This window comes from Erithacus rubecula (assembly GCF_903797595.1).
Source record: "Erithacus rubecula genome assembly, chromosome: 12".
In the NCBI taxonomy this organism is placed as follows: Eukaryota; Metazoa; Chordata; class Aves; order Passeriformes; family Muscicapidae; genus Erithacus; species Erithacus rubecula.
The window spans coordinates 4,167,929-4,185,134 of record NC_136664.1 but is presented as its reverse complement, the minus strand read 5'-3'; the positions used below and the strand labels follow the sequence as shown (position 1 = coordinate 4,185,134).

The 17,206-nt window shown below is 43.7% G+C and overlaps 2 protein-coding genes across 2 annotated transcripts; both read left to right on the top strand.

Annotated features, from left to right (window-relative positions):
- Positions 1–1,908: 1,908 nt before the first annotated feature.
- LOC306806939 (arylamine N-acetyltransferase, pineal gland isozyme NAT-3-like) lies at positions 1,909–8,450 on the top strand. The gene is made up of 3 exons (XM_079316097.1): positions 1,909–1,925; positions 4,306–4,474; positions 6,260–8,450. The coding sequence occupies exon 3, from the start codon at positions 6,267–6,269 to the stop codon at positions 7,137–7,139; it is 873 nt and encodes a 290-aa protein (XP_079172223.1). The 5' UTR covers positions 1,909–1,925; positions 4,306–4,474; positions 6,260–6,266; the 3' UTR covers positions 7,140–8,450.
- A 1,443-nt stretch (positions 8,451–9,893) lies between these two features.
- On the top strand, positions 9,894–13,853 carry LOC306806938 (arylamine N-acetyltransferase, liver isozyme-like). The gene is made up of 2 exons (XM_079316096.1): positions 9,894–10,049; positions 12,775–13,853. The coding sequence occupies exon 2, from the start codon at positions 12,780–12,782 to the stop codon at positions 13,668–13,670; it is 891 nt and encodes a 296-aa protein (XP_079172222.1). The 5' UTR covers positions 9,894–10,049; positions 12,775–12,779; the 3' UTR covers positions 13,671–13,853.
- Positions 13,854–17,206: the final 3,353 nt, after the last annotated feature.

The following is a 17,206-nucleotide window of genomic DNA, read 5'->3' as shown; positions in this document are numbered from 1 at the left end:
ATCTGCTCACCCCATCTTCCCTGGAGAGCTGGGGAGCACCTGATGCCATCCATGGAGGCAGGAAAACAAGAAAAAAGAACACTGCAGCTGCTGTGCTGGCCTGGCTGGCTGCTGAGTCCTGCTGCATCTTGGAAATTTCCCAAAGGGTTTGCACAGCTCGGATACTTTAGCAGAAACCTGTCCTGAGTTGGAGGCACTTTATTCCATCACCACCCTGGGCTCAGGGTCTCAGCCTCCAGCCCCAGAGACAATGCTGAATTTGTCAGCATCATGTTGGAGTCTGTTTGTGTGGCCCAGGGGATGGCAGGGGCTGCACTGAAACACAAGGTGCACTGCCTGGAGCTGGGCAGGTCCCAGCACAACTGCTGAGAAAGCAATTAAAAATAGCATTAGTGTGAATTGACAAATCTAGTGCTTGGTTTGGTCTCAGAGGGACGTGACTGAACCACAGGGTTTTCTCCATGACAGCTCTATTTATTTCAAATAGAGGAGCAGAAGAGATGTGCCTCCAGATGCTTAAAAAACAGGTGGTTACTTTTCAAGGACTATTCCACCAGAATTTCACACCACAGCTTCTATTAAATAAGAGTTTGGAAGATGGAAAATCTCCCATCATGGCAGAATCCTCATCACCTGCCTGTGGGGAGACACTGCCCTGGGTGTAGCATCAATTAGCAATGGTGTGATGAAGAAATGAAGTACCATGACCACTGTAAGGAAATTAGTTGCCTTTTACCTTATGGGATGAAAATGCTCAGGGATGATGTCAAATTAATCAGGTTCATCATCTCACAACAAAGGCCATTCAGTAGTTTTTATGATCAAGGATCAAATTGCTCCTTGCTAGAAAAGAAGAGTAATATTATTATGGGTAATGGGTCATTCCAGCAGGTGTGGAGTTTCTTTTTTTTTTTGGGGAAAGGGATGATTCTTGGCATACCTGGGTTCCTGGATGCTGGATTTCTGGCTAGATTCAGCCACCTGATTAATTTTTTTTTTTTTTAACAAGATTACCTCAGCTCCCAGGGCAGTAGTGGATGTGATTTTAAATCCCATCAGCTAAAATTTACAAAGGAATTTCTTTCCCCACTCTGCACTCCAGAATATGACTCCATGCACTGACCACACCTAAAATCTGCTTCCCAGCTTTCAGCCCCTCCCAAACTCCTGGAGGACTCATTCCTCCTCCCATTCCTCCTCAGGTACCACAGTCAGCAAATCCATGGGCAATTCATCCTGAGCTGGGAGGAATTTGCTCCAGGTGTAAAAACCTCACCTCTCTTCTTTTCCATGCACCTCCACATGGTGCACGTTGCTTTGTGCTGTCCACACTAGCTGCAAACATACAGGGCAGGCAGAAAAACCTGTGAAAACTGAGTTTAAGTGTGCATGAGTCCCTGCAGTGCCACTTGGGAGCCACACCAGTGTGTCCCCTGAGCACACTGCAGGGCAGAAAGCAAATAAAATCCCAGTAAAGGTAAGTCTGGGAAAGCATTTTTAATCCAGAGCATCTCTCCTTTCTTTTCCCCACTTGTACACCAAATTCAGCAGTGGAGTGATAGGAATACTTTGTCATCACAAACACATATTATTTCTGTGATGTGTGTTAGTACATTGTAATGAAAATGTGTTTTCCAAAGGCACAATTGCTTTTTTTTCCCCTTTGCTGTCACTGTGACACTCTTCACCAAGATAAAAGGTTTCCTTCCCACTTACCTCCAAAAAATATACATATATATATATACATGTAAAGCCTGAGTAATGGAAATGACAGAACTTGTGTAATTGTTCCTGCTTTGCATGCTTCCAGGCTGATTGCCTGAACTATGACTGATCCAGGTTCCCACTGAAGTCCACGAGGGTTTTTGCACTGAAACAGCAGTTTGGTTTTCAAGGAGCTTTTTGAGGAGGAGGCCCAAAGCCAGGTGAGTGGAAATTTCCAGCATTAGCATTGACACGTGGCTGTGGTGGAATGAGGACAATTTAACCCTGCTGAGGATGAGGCTTGGTGATTTCACAGCTCATAAATGGTGACTGCTGCTGCATTTGGCCACATTTACAAAGATATTTTTTCTTTAGAGGTTAGAAATAAATATATATATATATAATCTCACCAAAGGAATTCCAGAGGCTGAGCAAACTCTCATCACCCCCTTGTACTCATACAGATGTAGCTCTCCTTTGGTAATTTCACCTTTACAGGTTGGAATACATATATATATATATATATATATATATATAGTTTGTATATTAAGCATCCTTAATATACCTTCATTTGTTATACAGTGTGCCAGAGAACTGATTATAGAAAGGAGCAGACACTTGATTTTTACCTCAAATAGGGCACCCAATGCTTTTATTTCCCCATGCCAATATTGCAGCATCTAATGCTCCATTAAAGCAGGGAGGGAAGGATATTTGATGAGGCCTCTCAGGAGAGTTAGGATGAGAGAATGATTTCAGTATTAATTTTAATGCTGTCAGCAGTTTAAATTTATATAAAAGTGAGTGCAATTACATTGAGGATGTTCTGGAGAAATCTCAGCCAGCTCCAGCTCCTGCCAAGGTTGAGAAATGGTGTTTCAGTGTGCAGGTGGACAGCAGAGTCCTTTCCAAGGACATTCCCAACTCCTGGTTGTGCTCCCATCCCAGCTGGCCAGGCTGGGCTCTGCCCTTTGTGGCTCTTGGGGACAGGTGAGGGCACATTGTGGCCATTGCCCACAGCTTGATTGCAGTTCATTGCCCCACCTGGAATTAGCCCTGCTGATCTGGCATGGCTCTGAACAGAGTCCAGCAAGGCTTGGGGCTCAAGATCAGCCTTTCCTCACCTTTAGCACTCCCTGGCTGAGCTTTGCCCTGTGCTGGCCTTGGGCACCCCTGGGCGGGGTGGGAGCTCGTGGGTTCAATGGCTTGGCTGTAAAATGTGCACGAAGAAAAAGGAGAGTGATGCAGGGTAGGGAGCTGGGATGAGAATATTAAAGACATGGAAGAAAATGCTCAAAATCAGATAGGTTTTAGAGAGAGGAGTTGAGAAATATGAGTATCAAAGTACCAGGGAAAATGGGTTTTGCTCCTTCAGGGTCAGGAAACACCTGTATTTAAAAAGGACCCCAAAGTTCCCTGGAATTGACCCTGAGCCAGTTTGCAAAAGGGACCATGGCAAGTGTTCAGTTCTGGCACCAAATAACTATTATTGGTCCCAAATAACTCTGTCCAAGGAGCATGGATGGGTCTCCTCACAAGCTGCCCATGGAATTTCAGGATGGTTTCCATCAGGCTTCTCCCCATCAAAATGAGAGTTTGTGGGAAGAGATCAGCAGGATCCAGACAGGAGTACAGACTTTCTCTTTGTGCTGATTTGAATCTGCTCAGTTAAGCCTGGTGAGGGCAGGTGCTTCTTTCCCTTCAGCATCCTGTGGTTTGGGCATGGATTCTGTCTTGTGGGGTCACAAACCAGCCACAGATGGGATGATAAAGAGCCAGATTTTGGTGTGGAAGTGGAGCTGTGTAATGAGTTATCACAGACATCTTGGTTTTATCTGATTTATTATCTCTGCTAATTATCCCAATAAATCAGTGTTTGAATGGAACTTGGCATTGACACTGAATGTGAGGGACTGTTGGGGAGCTAACAGGGAAGATCCAGCTGTAAATGTTAGGGAATGAATGAGACTTGACAAAATGCAAGCAAAATTAGGAGATACAAAAGCAATGTGAAATACTCTGAGAGGATGGAGCTCCCTGTGTGTTAATACTTCATAGTCATCATTGTGCCAAGAGCATCCTCACCATCAACAACATCTGCAGGTGATTCCTGTGAGCAAAGACCAAAGGAGACACACTGCTGGCCCAGTGCTTTCTTATATTCTATGAAATTTGCTGTAATAAAAACCACATGGAAATCACACAGAGCAAAGCAAGCAAAGGCAGCTCTGAAGTTCCTGTGCTGCAGACTGGGGTAAGCAGGTTGCAGGTGCAGATCACTGTGCTGAAATCTTGCTGTTCTTCAGAAACACTGCAAAAACCTTCTCAGACTGAATGCATGCAAGCTTTCCTTCCCCAAACAAACAGTGATCTAATGACTGGGAGCAAAAAGCTACATCACCTGAGTACCCCCAGCAAGCTGCTGAGACAAAAGCATTTTGGTGACAGCCTGAGCAGGGCTGCAGGCAGCATCAAACAAGTGGAAACGTGCAGCAGCCTTTGCTCTAACAGCAGCCAGGGTTACACTGCTGCTGGCTCTGCTGGCTCCTCCAGCTCTCACGCTCCACCCTTCGGGTTTGTTTGGTTTGTTTTTTTTCCCAGCTATTGCAGTCTGATAGAGGCGGGTGAAAGCAAGTTGAAGGAAAGGACATTCCCTGAAGAGCAGCTGGAGAGCAGTGCTCCAGCCCTGTCTGTGCTAAGCCAGCCTTGCTTTAGCCTAGAACCAGCCCCAAGCCCCGGAGGTGCTCTGCCACTTGAGCTGATTTTCCAGGTAAGCCTTTTCCTTCACCCCGGATCTTGGCAGCTGAGCACTCTCTAACCAGGAAGTTCAATCTGCCTGGGGATAGAGCACAGCAGAAATGGTGTAAGGGCAGAGCAGGGAGCTCAGCTGCTCAGTGCTGTGGATAGCTGGTTTATTTACTCAGCCCTGAGCCTCGAGTAACTCGGGCATTTGTGCCATCTGCCTCATTAAAACAGCCCTGTAATCACCCTCAAGAGATGGACAGATAGACAAACCCACAGCAGCATTTTCCCTGTAAGTAAAAAGTTACTGCACATGTTCTGCTTGCTGCAGTGAAAGGAAAGGAAGGGAGAGAAAGGGAAAAACTAGTTTAACTGGGCTGCTGGTTTAAAATTCACACAGCAAGAACTAAACTTGTGCCAAGTTTTCAGAAATGAATAGAACTGTAGTTCTGGGAAAATTCTGGGAACAGCCAAAAGCTGAATGAAGGGAACCTCCTGACTCTGATGCTGTTAACCCCATCATGGGTCACTCATTCCTGCTGGGATGTTGAGACATGGGGCTGGCCATGATGAAAGAGTCAGAGTTCTGTAGAGCCTCCATCCTAAAGGTTATGTGGGAACCCAAACCATGGCATCTTCTGCTTCTGCCAGGATATTACCAAATGGGAATTTTTAATTTTCTTTGTTTTGTTGATGTACTTTCAGTACATAAAATTCCCATACCATTTTGGATATGCCATTTTTTATGAGATTGGGAATATAATCCTGTTGAACAGTTGGATGTTTTTCTTTTGGTTTTACTTTGGGAGTTGCACACAGGAACTTGAGACCATTTTTGGATCTCTTGGGTGAATAACAGGAAAAACATTGCTCCATACTTACAGATGTCTGAAATTTAGCAGAGCCGGGGGAGAAATAACAAAAGTACTTGGCTCCATCAAAATCCCACTCCTTCCATCAAGGGCTGGGAGGGCTGGAGCTGCTTTCCACCCCCGTGTTTGTGAAATAGCCTTGCACTGAGCCCTCCCAGACAGGGCAATGTCTGCTCCCTCACCCATGGGCAGCCACCACCAGTGCAAAGACCATGAGCAGAAGGAGCAACTGCATCCCAAGAAATGATCTCAGAAATGTGAGGCCTTTGAACCTGGTGGTTTAGGCCCAAACCTTGGTTTCCTCCTGTTGCTGGAGAAGTGCTGTGATTAGCAGGACTGGGGAGCCAAGCAAAAAACCTCCAACAGCCTTTTCTGCCCTAAAAAAGCCTTCTGCACTCCAGGTCACATCTGTTAGAGCCAGCACAGAGAGCAGGTGAGACCAGCTTGTGCCTGGCTGTCTAAATAATGAATGAAACACCATGGCAGGACAGATTTGCTTAGATTTGGTTGCAAGAGGTTCTGGATCACACTGCAGGAGTAGGAGGGTTTGTTTTCTTCTTCTGCTCTGCTGAGTCAAACCACGAGCAAAGCAGTTCAGACCTGGAGAGTCTCAGTTCCTGTAATTTCTAGCAGGGAAACATTGCTGCTACTGCTTTTGTTCCTTCCTACAGAGATTTGTAGCTTTGCTGGGCAGGAACTCTGCTGAAATATGCTTAGCACAGCTGGAGCCTCTCGTCACAGCTGTAAAAGAGGCAAATAAAAATAACATTTGTGCTCATCAGCAGCGTCCCATTGGCTTCTCTCAGCACTATCACTCAGCTGCCTTTGATACAGACATTAATCAAATCCTGCTCCTCTTCTGAGCACCCCGTTATAAGGGATAGGGAAGAGCCTTCCACCACTTCTGATAAACCTGTTATTTTTCCCCACCCTTCTCTCAGAGGCAGCATGGACATCAAGGAGTATTTTGACAGAATTTCTTACCGGGGTTCCTACAATAAGGCAGACCTGGCTACCCTGTCAGATGTATTCCAGCACCACATCCGAGCTGTCCCCTTTGAAAACCTCAGCATCCACTGTGGAGAAAGAATTGAGCTGGACCTGGAAGCGACCTACAACAAGATAGTGAGGAAGAATCGTGGGGGCTGGTGCATGGAAAACAACTACCTTCTGTCTTGGGTCCTGAAAACTCTTGGTTATGATGTCACCCTTCTGGGAGGAAGAGTTTTTTTCCCAGAGCATGATGCCTATGCAGAGGAAATAGATCATCTGCTGCTACTAGTGAAGCTTGATGGCAAATCCTACATTGTGGATGGGGGGTTTGGGATGCCCTACCAGCTGTGGCAGCCAATGGAGCTGATTTCAGGGACAGATCAGCCTCAGACTCCCGGGGTGTTTCGTTTTCTGGAGGAAAGCGGGACCTGGTACCTTGAGAAGATGAAAAGGAAGCAGTGGGTTGTCAACCAGAGCACCTCAACTACCCAAAACGTGGAAAATGAAGTTTGCCGTCGGATTTATCTGTTCACCCTTCAGCCACGAGACATTGAGGAGTTCAGGGGCTGCAATGCTGAGCTGCAGACAGACCCTGACTCACTCTTTGTCACCAAGTCTGTCTGCAGCCTGCAGACCACCGACGGTGTCCGCGCGCTGGTGGGGTGGAAACTCACAGAGATGAAATACAATTACAGGGACAACATGGACCTTGTGGAAATCAGGATCCTTGCAGATGAAGAAATAGAGAAAACACTGAAGGAGAAATTCAATGTAACACTAGACAAGAAATTCGTACCTGTCAATACGAGCAAGATGTCTTTCTTCTAACTCACTGCCTGAATTACAATTCAATTCAGTGGCATTACAGGCAATTCTTCCCTCTCTTTCTGACAAGCATCCAAAGGTTAATCTTTCTCTTTCCATCTACACCAGTGTAGAGGCAGAACTTACTAGCAAGAATCCGGAAAATAAATAGATTTTCACAACTATTCCTGCATTTCTTTTTAGGTTGGGTACAAATTATTTCTGCCTAGCTCAATCAAATCATTGCTCTTCTGTTTGTGCTTAGCAGGAAGCAGACTCAGCCCATTCCCTAGTCCTTTCATCTCTTTTCTAAACACACCCAGTGTAGCTGGGCAGAATGATGGAGCTCTATGTCCTTGTCTTTATTACCTGGTGCTGCCACCTGGGGAAAATCATACCTGCCTCTTAAATGAATACTATATTATTTTGGGAATATAATAGCCAAAAACCACAAAGACATCCTGTGCTGAGTTTCTCCAGTTAAGCCATAAGCGTGTTCTTTTTGCTCTCACATCCACAGCACGTGGCAGTGAGGCCATCCCACACCTGGGCAAACTCACCATGTGAGTACTTGAGGACAGGTTATTTATGACTTAGAGCTGATGATAAGAAATGTCAGTGACAATTCTGTGTTGTTTCAGACTTTGAACAGCTCCTGTTCTCTTGGTGACATAACCAAAGAGCAGCATTTCTTTGAACTGAGAACATCTCAGAGCATTTTGTTTGCTCGCACTCAGCAGTAGACTGCTGGCAATTCAGGTTCCTTTCATCAGATTCTACTCTGGGTGTTTTATTATGGCTGAACCAAAACACATGCACAGAATTATTTTTCTGAAACTTATCTGTTCTACCGAGGATGTGTTTGCAGTGATACTAATTATATTGATATAAGGAGAAATGATGAATCTTAATCACATACCTAACGGGAAAGATTTCTAGTAGGAGAAATTACTCAAATGTGACCACTTTGCCCTTTGAGAAGATGCTTGATGTTCCTTTATGTGCAAATCTTGGAAGCATTACAACTATGCACTTATAATTAAGCAAATTATATTAGTGAATTGCAATTGAATAAAAAAATCAAGCAGTGTGAACTAGAATTATTCAGTTGTTTGTTTTCCCCCCAAATTACAGTGTGTATGCCCAAAAATAAATTAAAAAAAGTCATTAATCACTGAAGTTGTCATGATTATTTGTATGTGCTAATATTTTCCAGCTAATGCTTTTAAAAACATAATAACTCACTGAAACTTTTCCACTTGTTATGGAGTATGTGCAGCTTTCTGGAACTATCAGTTTAGATTTAATAAAAGCTGCTATTCTGCATGTTCAAAATGTATTTCTTAGAGACACAGCAAGCTCCTGAAACCCCTGTCTTCCCAGAGTCAAATCCACTTACATGTGCTTGACTGCAGGGTGAAATAGTTCCTTGTAGTACATGAGGCCCTCCCACCCTATGAGAAAATGAAATGTGGTTGTAAAGGAAAGAGAAGCTTCTTATGGTGTGGACCAGCAGCTTGCAACACAAATGATCAGAAGAAATTGTCCCAGGATCTGGCTTGTTTATGACCTCTGTTTTTCTCTGGCCCCCAAATTAGAGGGAGAGTTAAACTCAGTGGGACAGCAGGGACACAGCACTGGGATGCAGGTAAAAGTTCAGGGAAGTCTTGCAAAGCTGTGGGGCAGGAGAAGATCCACGCAGAGCCAAGAATCTCCATCCTTTATGGGAATATAGGAAACACCTAAAAGGTCTGTGCCCACTCCCCTCTCCTTGTGTCAGGGTGTTTCCTGCACTTTGTGCTGTTCCATAGGCTCAGGGGAAGGAGTCCAGAGCTGTAAAATCACAGATCAGACAGGGAGTTATGCCCATTGCCCCCGGGGTGCAGCATGTGGAGGGCAGGAGCAGGAGAGAAGGAACTTTTCTTTCTGCTGACTAATCTTCTGGAGCATGTGCCCCTGCACAGCTCAGAGCTCCTGCTCACCCACAGAGACACAGTGTACTGCTGAGCAACACAGTGAAACTTGCTGTTGGAAGGAAAAAAAAAAAAATTAAAAATAAAAAAAAAAGGTTTCGTTTCAGATTGTACCAGGCTTGTGTTTTCCTTATCACTAACTCTAGAGACAAATGCTTAAAGGCACAGCAGGTTCAGGGAGCTCAGAGCTCTTTGGGAGCAGGATCTTCCCTTTTGAAGGACATGGTTTCTCTTTGAACCCAGGAGAATTTAGACAACTGTGTGACTTGGCAAATCTGACCCCGTAGCTTCGTGGGGGCTGGTGTCAGCCTCGAGGGATAGCTCAGTGTGTGTGATTACTGCAACAGCTGCCATCCCCACCAATAAATCAGTGACTTCCTGCCCTGGATTACTCTCTGTCTATCATAAGTCACTTCCTACAGGGATCCAGACCACATCAGTGTCAACAATGTAAAATCTGAATCATTTTTGGATGAGTGCTTTGCTGCTTTAGCATGGGAGCACCCACCAAGGTGCCCCAGACACTGAAGCCCCTGGGTGACCTGCAGAGTTGAGCATGGGTTACAGGTTATAACCCCTTACAAAAATTGCTCATGATACCCATGCTTTGCACTTCAGCTGTCATTCAGTGATGTGGAAGGTTAAAATCTCCTCAATAACTTAAGCAGTTTGGGGACTGGATCATTTTCAGGCTCTCTGTGCTGTACCTAACACAACGAATTGCATGACAGGGCTTTCCACACATATGCCAATACAAACAAACCAATAAACCCATCAGAGTATAAACTGCTCTGAAAGAAGGAACTCTCTCCCCTCTTTGGCCGCCCTGCTGGAGGATAAGGCTGTCCCTGACAGGCAGTAAAAGCAGCCTGGACCTTTAAGAGCAGCAGCTGCCAGTGCAGCTCTTCCTGGGAACTTTGGAACGGGCCAGAGTGGAAAGCCTGAGCTGACTGCCTGAGAGGTAAGCACTGAATGCCTGATCTTTAACTTCCTCCTGCAGCTTTGGGAAAAGTCCACTCCTGGGAGTCTGCATACCCTGTGCATAGCACTGCAGGTGTATTAGCAAAGCATAAACTACAGGAACCCCAGGGCTGATGGTGAGAGAGCATTGCAAAGGAGTTCTGCACTGTTCCAAGTGCAACATCGAGCATTTGAGAGTTAAACTCTGGCTTTATGCTGAGCCAGAGCATATGAAAAATGCTCAGCTATTGACTCACAGTGTAACTCAGAATCAAACAGTGTAGGCATGTGCGAGAGGATCCAGCCTTGCAGTCCCTCATGATTTTTAGCAGAAAAGAACTGATGCTGATATTCAGCTTAATTCCAAAAGGAGCCAGCAATCCCGAGGGACAGGTGCAGGCAGGCAGAACTAACATCTGAATCTCACTGCCCACCAAGCTGCAGGAGCACTGAGCCAAGCTCAGCTGCTGCAGGGGCAGAAGGAAACAAAGTGAGAGCTGGACTGAGGCTCGGGATGTTTGGTAACTCACTTTTGGAAGGCAGAGTGTCCCTCAGGACAGGGCTTGCTCACTGCTGCACAGCTGGAAGGGCTGTGCCAAGGAGAAATCTGCCTCCAGGAAAGCGAGGGAGTGAACGCTGATTTATGGGGATGCTCCCTAATGTCAACAACGGTGTAGTGCGGCTTTATTATACTTAAACCTCTTTAAGTATTCATTGAGATCAGAGCACATTCTGTCAGCCACCACAAGGCTGTCTCTTAAAGCAGACTTTAAATTGATGAGGACAGAGAAGGGGCAGCTGGGAAACTGAGGCACAGGCAGGGAATTTCCCAAAATGCTTCCCCAATGTATTTTCCCAAAGCCTCATTGCTAGCACCCCGTGGGGGCTCTCCATGGTGGGATGAGGGGAGCTGGTTTTATCCTTTCCTTTGTGCTTTCCCCATGTAATGGGAATACCCAGAGCCAGGAGATGGGTTATAGGGAGGGCATCTGGCCTTTTCTGCTGGGGCAGGGACTGATCTGGTTTTACTTGAAGGCAAATTCCAAGCATGCCAGACCCACCAGGCTGATGCACTCCTCTGGACTCCTACTGAAGTTCAGCTCAACCCTCGTGGGATAAAGATGTTTCTATCTTCCTATGTAAAATTGCTGAAAGTGAGAATAGAAAGAAAAATGAGGCAGAGTACCACAGGATGAGCCTGCCAGTGAACATGTGTGCTGTGTGTTGGGAAGGAAATGGCTTTCTACAAGTGTTTCCAAGGAGATCCTGCCAGAGATGAGTGCCCTTGTCCTAAAAAAAAGGATGGAAAAATAATAAATGCAGTATCAAAGAGACATTACTGTGTTTTCATGTAGACTCTTTGGGTCCTTTTGAAGTGAAAATGTTTATTTCTTATTCCCATATTGAGATAATTCTCTATTCTGTCACATTTTCCTGTGGGTTTGCATTAGCCAGTCTGAATGTTGGTACTAGTGCAGATCAGGAGCAATACAACCAAGTCATGTGAGATGTGCTGCTGGCATCAAGACTGGAGTTAAAATCTAGAGAATTAGGCCATTGGATGTGCTCATCTGCTGGGGTGGGGGCACTTCCACCTATGGATTTGAGGTGGGATTATCACAAGCTTCTGGCATGGGCATAGGGTCAAACTGCTGGGGGGAAACAGTTGGACCAAAGCTGAGAATACTCAGTGGGAGTTTGTCCCATCTCATCCACTTCAAAGGATTTTTGGAAAATCCTCCCAGGTAACGTTCAGCCAGTTGAAGGAAGCAAGAAATCCTCAGATTTTTTGGAAATTAACATAGACCTTAACAGGTTGTGAATTGTTCTGAACAACAAATATCCCAGCATGGAAAAAAGCCAAATTAAATCTAAACTAAAGGCAAAACAAATTCTTGCAGAGGGAAGATGAATCACTGAATTAGAAGTCTTACAGGGAACCTTTTGTACCTTGGCCACACAACCAGTGCCAATGACAGTGTCTTTCTGCTAATGAAAGGGGATCAGAGATACAAAGACACAAAATATTTTCAATAATTTGATCTGAAACTAAAGCCTTTGGTTTGTAAAATATAGTCAAATAAACCAAAAGATTATGAATATGCCTTGTATGTACTTTTAAATCAATTCCTTTGATCCTTAGGTTTTAAAAATTAAAGTCCCTTCCTTTCACAGCCAAAGCCCCATCTAAACTCCCCAGGGAAATTTAAGAGATTAAGAAAACAGCCATCTACTTCATGTGGAAACCTGTCTGAAATGGTGACACACTGAGATGTTAATCCCAGTTAACTGAATCCATGAATGCAAAACCTTCCAGTTAAATTACCTGTGGGATAAAGAAAGAATTGCTTACCTGGCATGGTAAAAGAAACAGTAAGATCTTGCTGTGACTTTTATGCTCGTGTGGTGTGGCAGCTTTTCTGCAAACCTGTTGTTTCTTGATTTTTGAAAAGTTTTGTCATATGGCCAGAGTTTCTGTTATGTGCTGTGTCTTCCCTTGGGAAAAACATCCACCTGGTTTGAAGGCAGCCCCTGAGAGAGGGGAAGCATTATTGCCACCTGCTCCTGTCCTTGTCTCTTTTTAAAGAAATACTTAAAATTCTTTTAGATCCTGAATAAAATGGCTCAGACTACATTTGCAGACTGGTTAACCTGTGCTACAGAAACAGGAGTGAACCCCTTGACAGCTGCACAGGCAGTAACTGCCTACTTTTCTGTTCACACAGGCAAAATGAACATTCAGGAGTATTTTGGAAGAATATCTTACAACAAGCCCCATAAGAATGCAGACTTGCAGACCCTGACAGCCATCTTCCAGCATCACATCCAGACCATTCCTTTTGAGAACCTCAGCATGCACTGTGGGGAGCCCGTGGAGCTGGATTTGCAGGCTACTTACAATAAGATAGTGAGAAAGAAACGTGGTGGATGGTGCCTGGAAATCAACCACCTCCTCTTCTGGGCCTTGCAGGAATTAGGCTATGAGGTCTGTATTCTTGGTGCAAACAGCTATGAACCAGCAGAGAAGGGATACACTGCTGAGATTAACCACATCCTGCTGAAGGTGGTGATCCAGGGAGATTCCTACATAGTAGATGCTGGGTTTGGTGGTGCCTACCAGATGTGGCAGCCACTGATGCTGGTTTCTGGGAAAGACCAAGCCCAGGTCCCTGGCATTTTCCACCTCATGGAAGACAATGGCACCTGGTACTTGGAGAAAGTCAAAAGGAAGCATTATATTCCTGAGCCCAGAAATAATGACATCCCTGATACTCCAGGACTGGGGAATATCCGAAAAATATATCGCTTTACTCTGGATCCACGGCACATAGATGATTTCCAGGAGCTGAATGAGTTCCTCCAAGTGTCCCCAGACAACATCCTTCGCAAGAAATCAATCTGCACTCTCCAAACCACCAACGGGCTCCTGGCCTTGGTTGGATGGAGCCTCACTGAGATGAAATACAACTACAAGGAGGACACGGACCTGGTGAACATCACAACCCTCGCAGATGAAGAGGTTGAGAAGACGCTGAAAGATAAATTCAATATAGTACTGGAGAACAAACTTGTGCCAGTCAATGTTCGTGGCTTGCCACCTAATTTAGTGGATAAGATCTAACTGTAACACTGGGCTAGATGGATCTTTAACTAGCCAAGAGGAAAATTCTAAAATTAACCTTAATTACAATAATCTCATTTTTAACTCAAGCTAGTCACAAAGCTTGGTAAATTCCAGTACATTGCTAATTAACTGCATATATTGATTGCATATTTTTTATTAAATCTCTCCTTCTTCAAGACATCTTACTAGCTCTGTTTTGCTCATATGGAAATTGCTTTTTGACTCCTTTTGTTCATCTTCTCAAGAAGTCATTTCATTGCAGATATATTTTGTGACAAATGAGACCAAACTGATGCAGAAGGAAAGGTTGTGTTACCATTTTACACGAAGACCTCTAACCCTTTTTGGCATTGTTTCTAATCTTCTCAGTGATTTTTACAAATTATTCACTTCCCTTAACAGTCTTAAAGGGAACCTGAATTTGGCTTTTAAAGACTTTGTAGAAAAAAAGAAATGTTAAGACTTTCTCAAAACAAGTCACCATTAGGTGCCGATTATTTTATGAAAAGTTGAAAAACTTGAATGCTGTTCCTTTTTCAGAAATTGACTTAAAGTAAGATATTTATCCAAGGGTAGCTAAACCCCTCCCAAAATCTCTAATTTTGACTGCACACTTTTTTTGAGTCTGATTTATCTGTCTCTCTGAATTCAAAATAAAATCTGTAGAAGATGAGATGATTCAACATTTCTTGAAAATCAGGCTTTTGGTATTAAAACTGGAAAAAAAGTTAGACCAATCTTTGCAAAATATAATCTAAACTTTTGGGACCAAACCTTCATGAGATGTTAAGAGGACATGACAGCATTATAGACAAAAGTCTTTGTATTTATTACAAGCAGTATTCTGCACAAAAAAAAAATCAAACCAAACCAAACCAAACAAAAAAAAAACTTTAAAAATGTGGATGCAAAAGAAAGCCCTGGGAAGTGAGGATGTGCCAGCAGTGTGGTTTCTCAGCCAGATACCCACAGCACACAAGTCTTTTATCTGATGGTACCTGTGGAACTGTACAGGATGTGCCATGAAAGAGGGCAACAGAGGAACATCAGCCAAGAAAAACCTTTGATGTTTGGGGCACCTGATGTGCCTAAAACTCATTAGACTGTGCAGGTGCAGCCTAATGTGCTCTTTGCCTTCCCAAAGAGGCATCCTCTGATATTCCATCAATGAAGGGGAGACAGGCTTGACTCAGGCACTGCAAGGCTTTGAGGATGTAAGAGGCAAGGTTTTAGAGCAGAAATACAAATAAATATTTGCCATGGCAGTCATTAGGTATGGCAGCTCCACAGTAACTCTCTGCTGCAGGTGAGGAGTTGAACAGATTGAAAAAGTTCCTGTGTGGGCAGAGAAGGGTCATATGTGTGTCCATGGAGCTCAGGGACCTGCAGCACCCTGGCACCTCAGTGTACCCATCAGGGCACAGGTGAACATCCTCCACTGCAAAGTGCTGGTTTGCAAAATAACAGTATTAAATTTAAAAAAGTTACAGTGCCATTTCCAACAGCCTACTGTAATTATTTTACACGAGAAAAAAACGAGTTCATTCTAGTCTTAACTAGGGGAAGGCATAAACATCTACTAATAGAGAAGAAACAAAGTTTAATTTGCTCATGGATCAGCGAAGTCCAGAAATGTGAATTCATTTTGGGTGGACTCTGCCCTTTCTTGGAATTTAAGATTCAGGAGCGAGGGCCAGCAGAGCTTAGAAAGAAAACCCTCACAATCTGTAGCCACTCCTGGCTTCACTGACTGCTGCCCCTGTAATAAACCACCCAGAAACTGAATACCTCAATAAATAAAAAGGGATCTCATAAGAGGTAAGTTTATTTTCTTAAAAAACTCCTCCAAAGAAAGATACAACAAACCTTGTTTCTTTATGATGGTAAAGGTCATGGACAATAACGTAAGCAACATTCTCCAGGAAAAATGTTCTAAAAATATGTGGATATAGAGCTGAAATATCACCTGCTAAACAGGGACTCTTAAAGAGGGCAAAGCAGTGATGTGCAATTTCAATTCTTCTACTCTTCAGGAGAAGCTTCACTTCACTATAAAATAGATTCTTTTGTTTAGGTACAATAGTAGATACGAATTTAGAACTGCAACTTCTTGTTGGAAGTCGTGCTTTTAGATACTTAAATTTATTTAGAAGTATTGCAAGTGCAAAGGAAGCAAAAGTTCAGTCTAATAATCAATAGATTCTGCTTTAGGGGAATAAAATTACAGGTCTTTAAAAACAACTTAAAAAAAAAAAAATTACAGACTCTGGGTTGTGCAACTCAGAAAGTACCTGTGCTGATGTGTTAGGATAAAGGAAATAACATATTTTCAAATGTGGAATCGCTGATACTCTGTATAGTCCTGGTAAGGGATATTTTTCTATGAACACCTTGATTTGCACCTTTAAAATTCTTCTGCTGATGTTTTTCTTTGCATAAATCATAGCCACATTTGTATGATGACCTTTTCGGTACCTGTCTTTTCATCTGGTCTGCTCAAATTTCAAAAGAACAGTGGCTTTCATCTCCTGCAGTCCAGATCTAATGCTGATCAAGCAGATTATGGAGCTTCAGAAAGAAATTACAAATAATACAAACTTGAGAACCAGTTTTACACTGGTGTGATCTATTTAGCATTCACAGTCAGAGTGATAGGATCACATATATGCAGATTCTGCAAATCAAAAGTGCCATGATGCTTATGTTACACTTAACAAATATTACATTGAACATATCCTCCAACAGTACACTTGTATATCACTGGAAGCTAAATTCCTCTCTGTAGCAGGTAAACTGTAGTTTTTGCTGGTGCTCTCCATTCACTTGGGACAGCTGCCTCTACATCATGAATATACACAGCATGAATCTGCCACTGAGAATCATCTTGAGAAATTCTAGTTTGCAGTAAACATTCACTGCTGAGTTTAAGGATTGGTGAGTTTTGAGAAAGGACCAGAGAGAGTAAAGCAGCCCCTCTTCATTTCCAGGGTGGCCTGTGAGACAGGGCACAGGAGGGAATGGAGATGTGCTCCTTGTCTTTTAGGCCACTCACCTCCATTCAGATCCATTATTCCAACACCAGAATGAGTTTCTACAACACTCAGAGCAGACACAAGACTCAGTGGTCTGTGACTCTTTCAAAAGTCAGAGGTTTTTCAGTTATATTTATCAGAATAAAGCTTGTCACTTTACTTTTCATGTTAACTTTTTTTAAGTGGTGGAAGAGCAATGTGTACTGAACAAGTGATTCATTGACTGTCACATCCATCAGTGGCAGACCCATGAAAAGACCATGTGAATCCTGGCTCAGACTGTCCTTCCCCTCACTGGCAGGTGACACTGCCTCCCCCAGTGACAGTCCTGTCACTCAACAGTGGCTTTAGACCATTTTTCATGAGCCCTCGTACACACTCCCCAGCATGATCTTATATTTTTTCTTAACCCCACTGCTACAATGCAAATACAGCAAATCCTCATCTTGCAGCTGCCTCGTATGAAACTGAAATGGCATCAGCTGTTTGCCAGAGGGATGA

Coding starts and splice junctions, on each gene's coding strand:
- LOC306806938 (XM_079316096.1), top strand. CDS start 12,780: ATGAACATTCAGGAGTATTTTGGAAGAATATCTTACAACAAGCCCCAT.
- LOC306806939 (XM_079316097.1), top strand. CDS start 6,267: ATGGACATCAAGGAGTATTTTGACAGAATTTCTTACCGGGGTTCCTAC.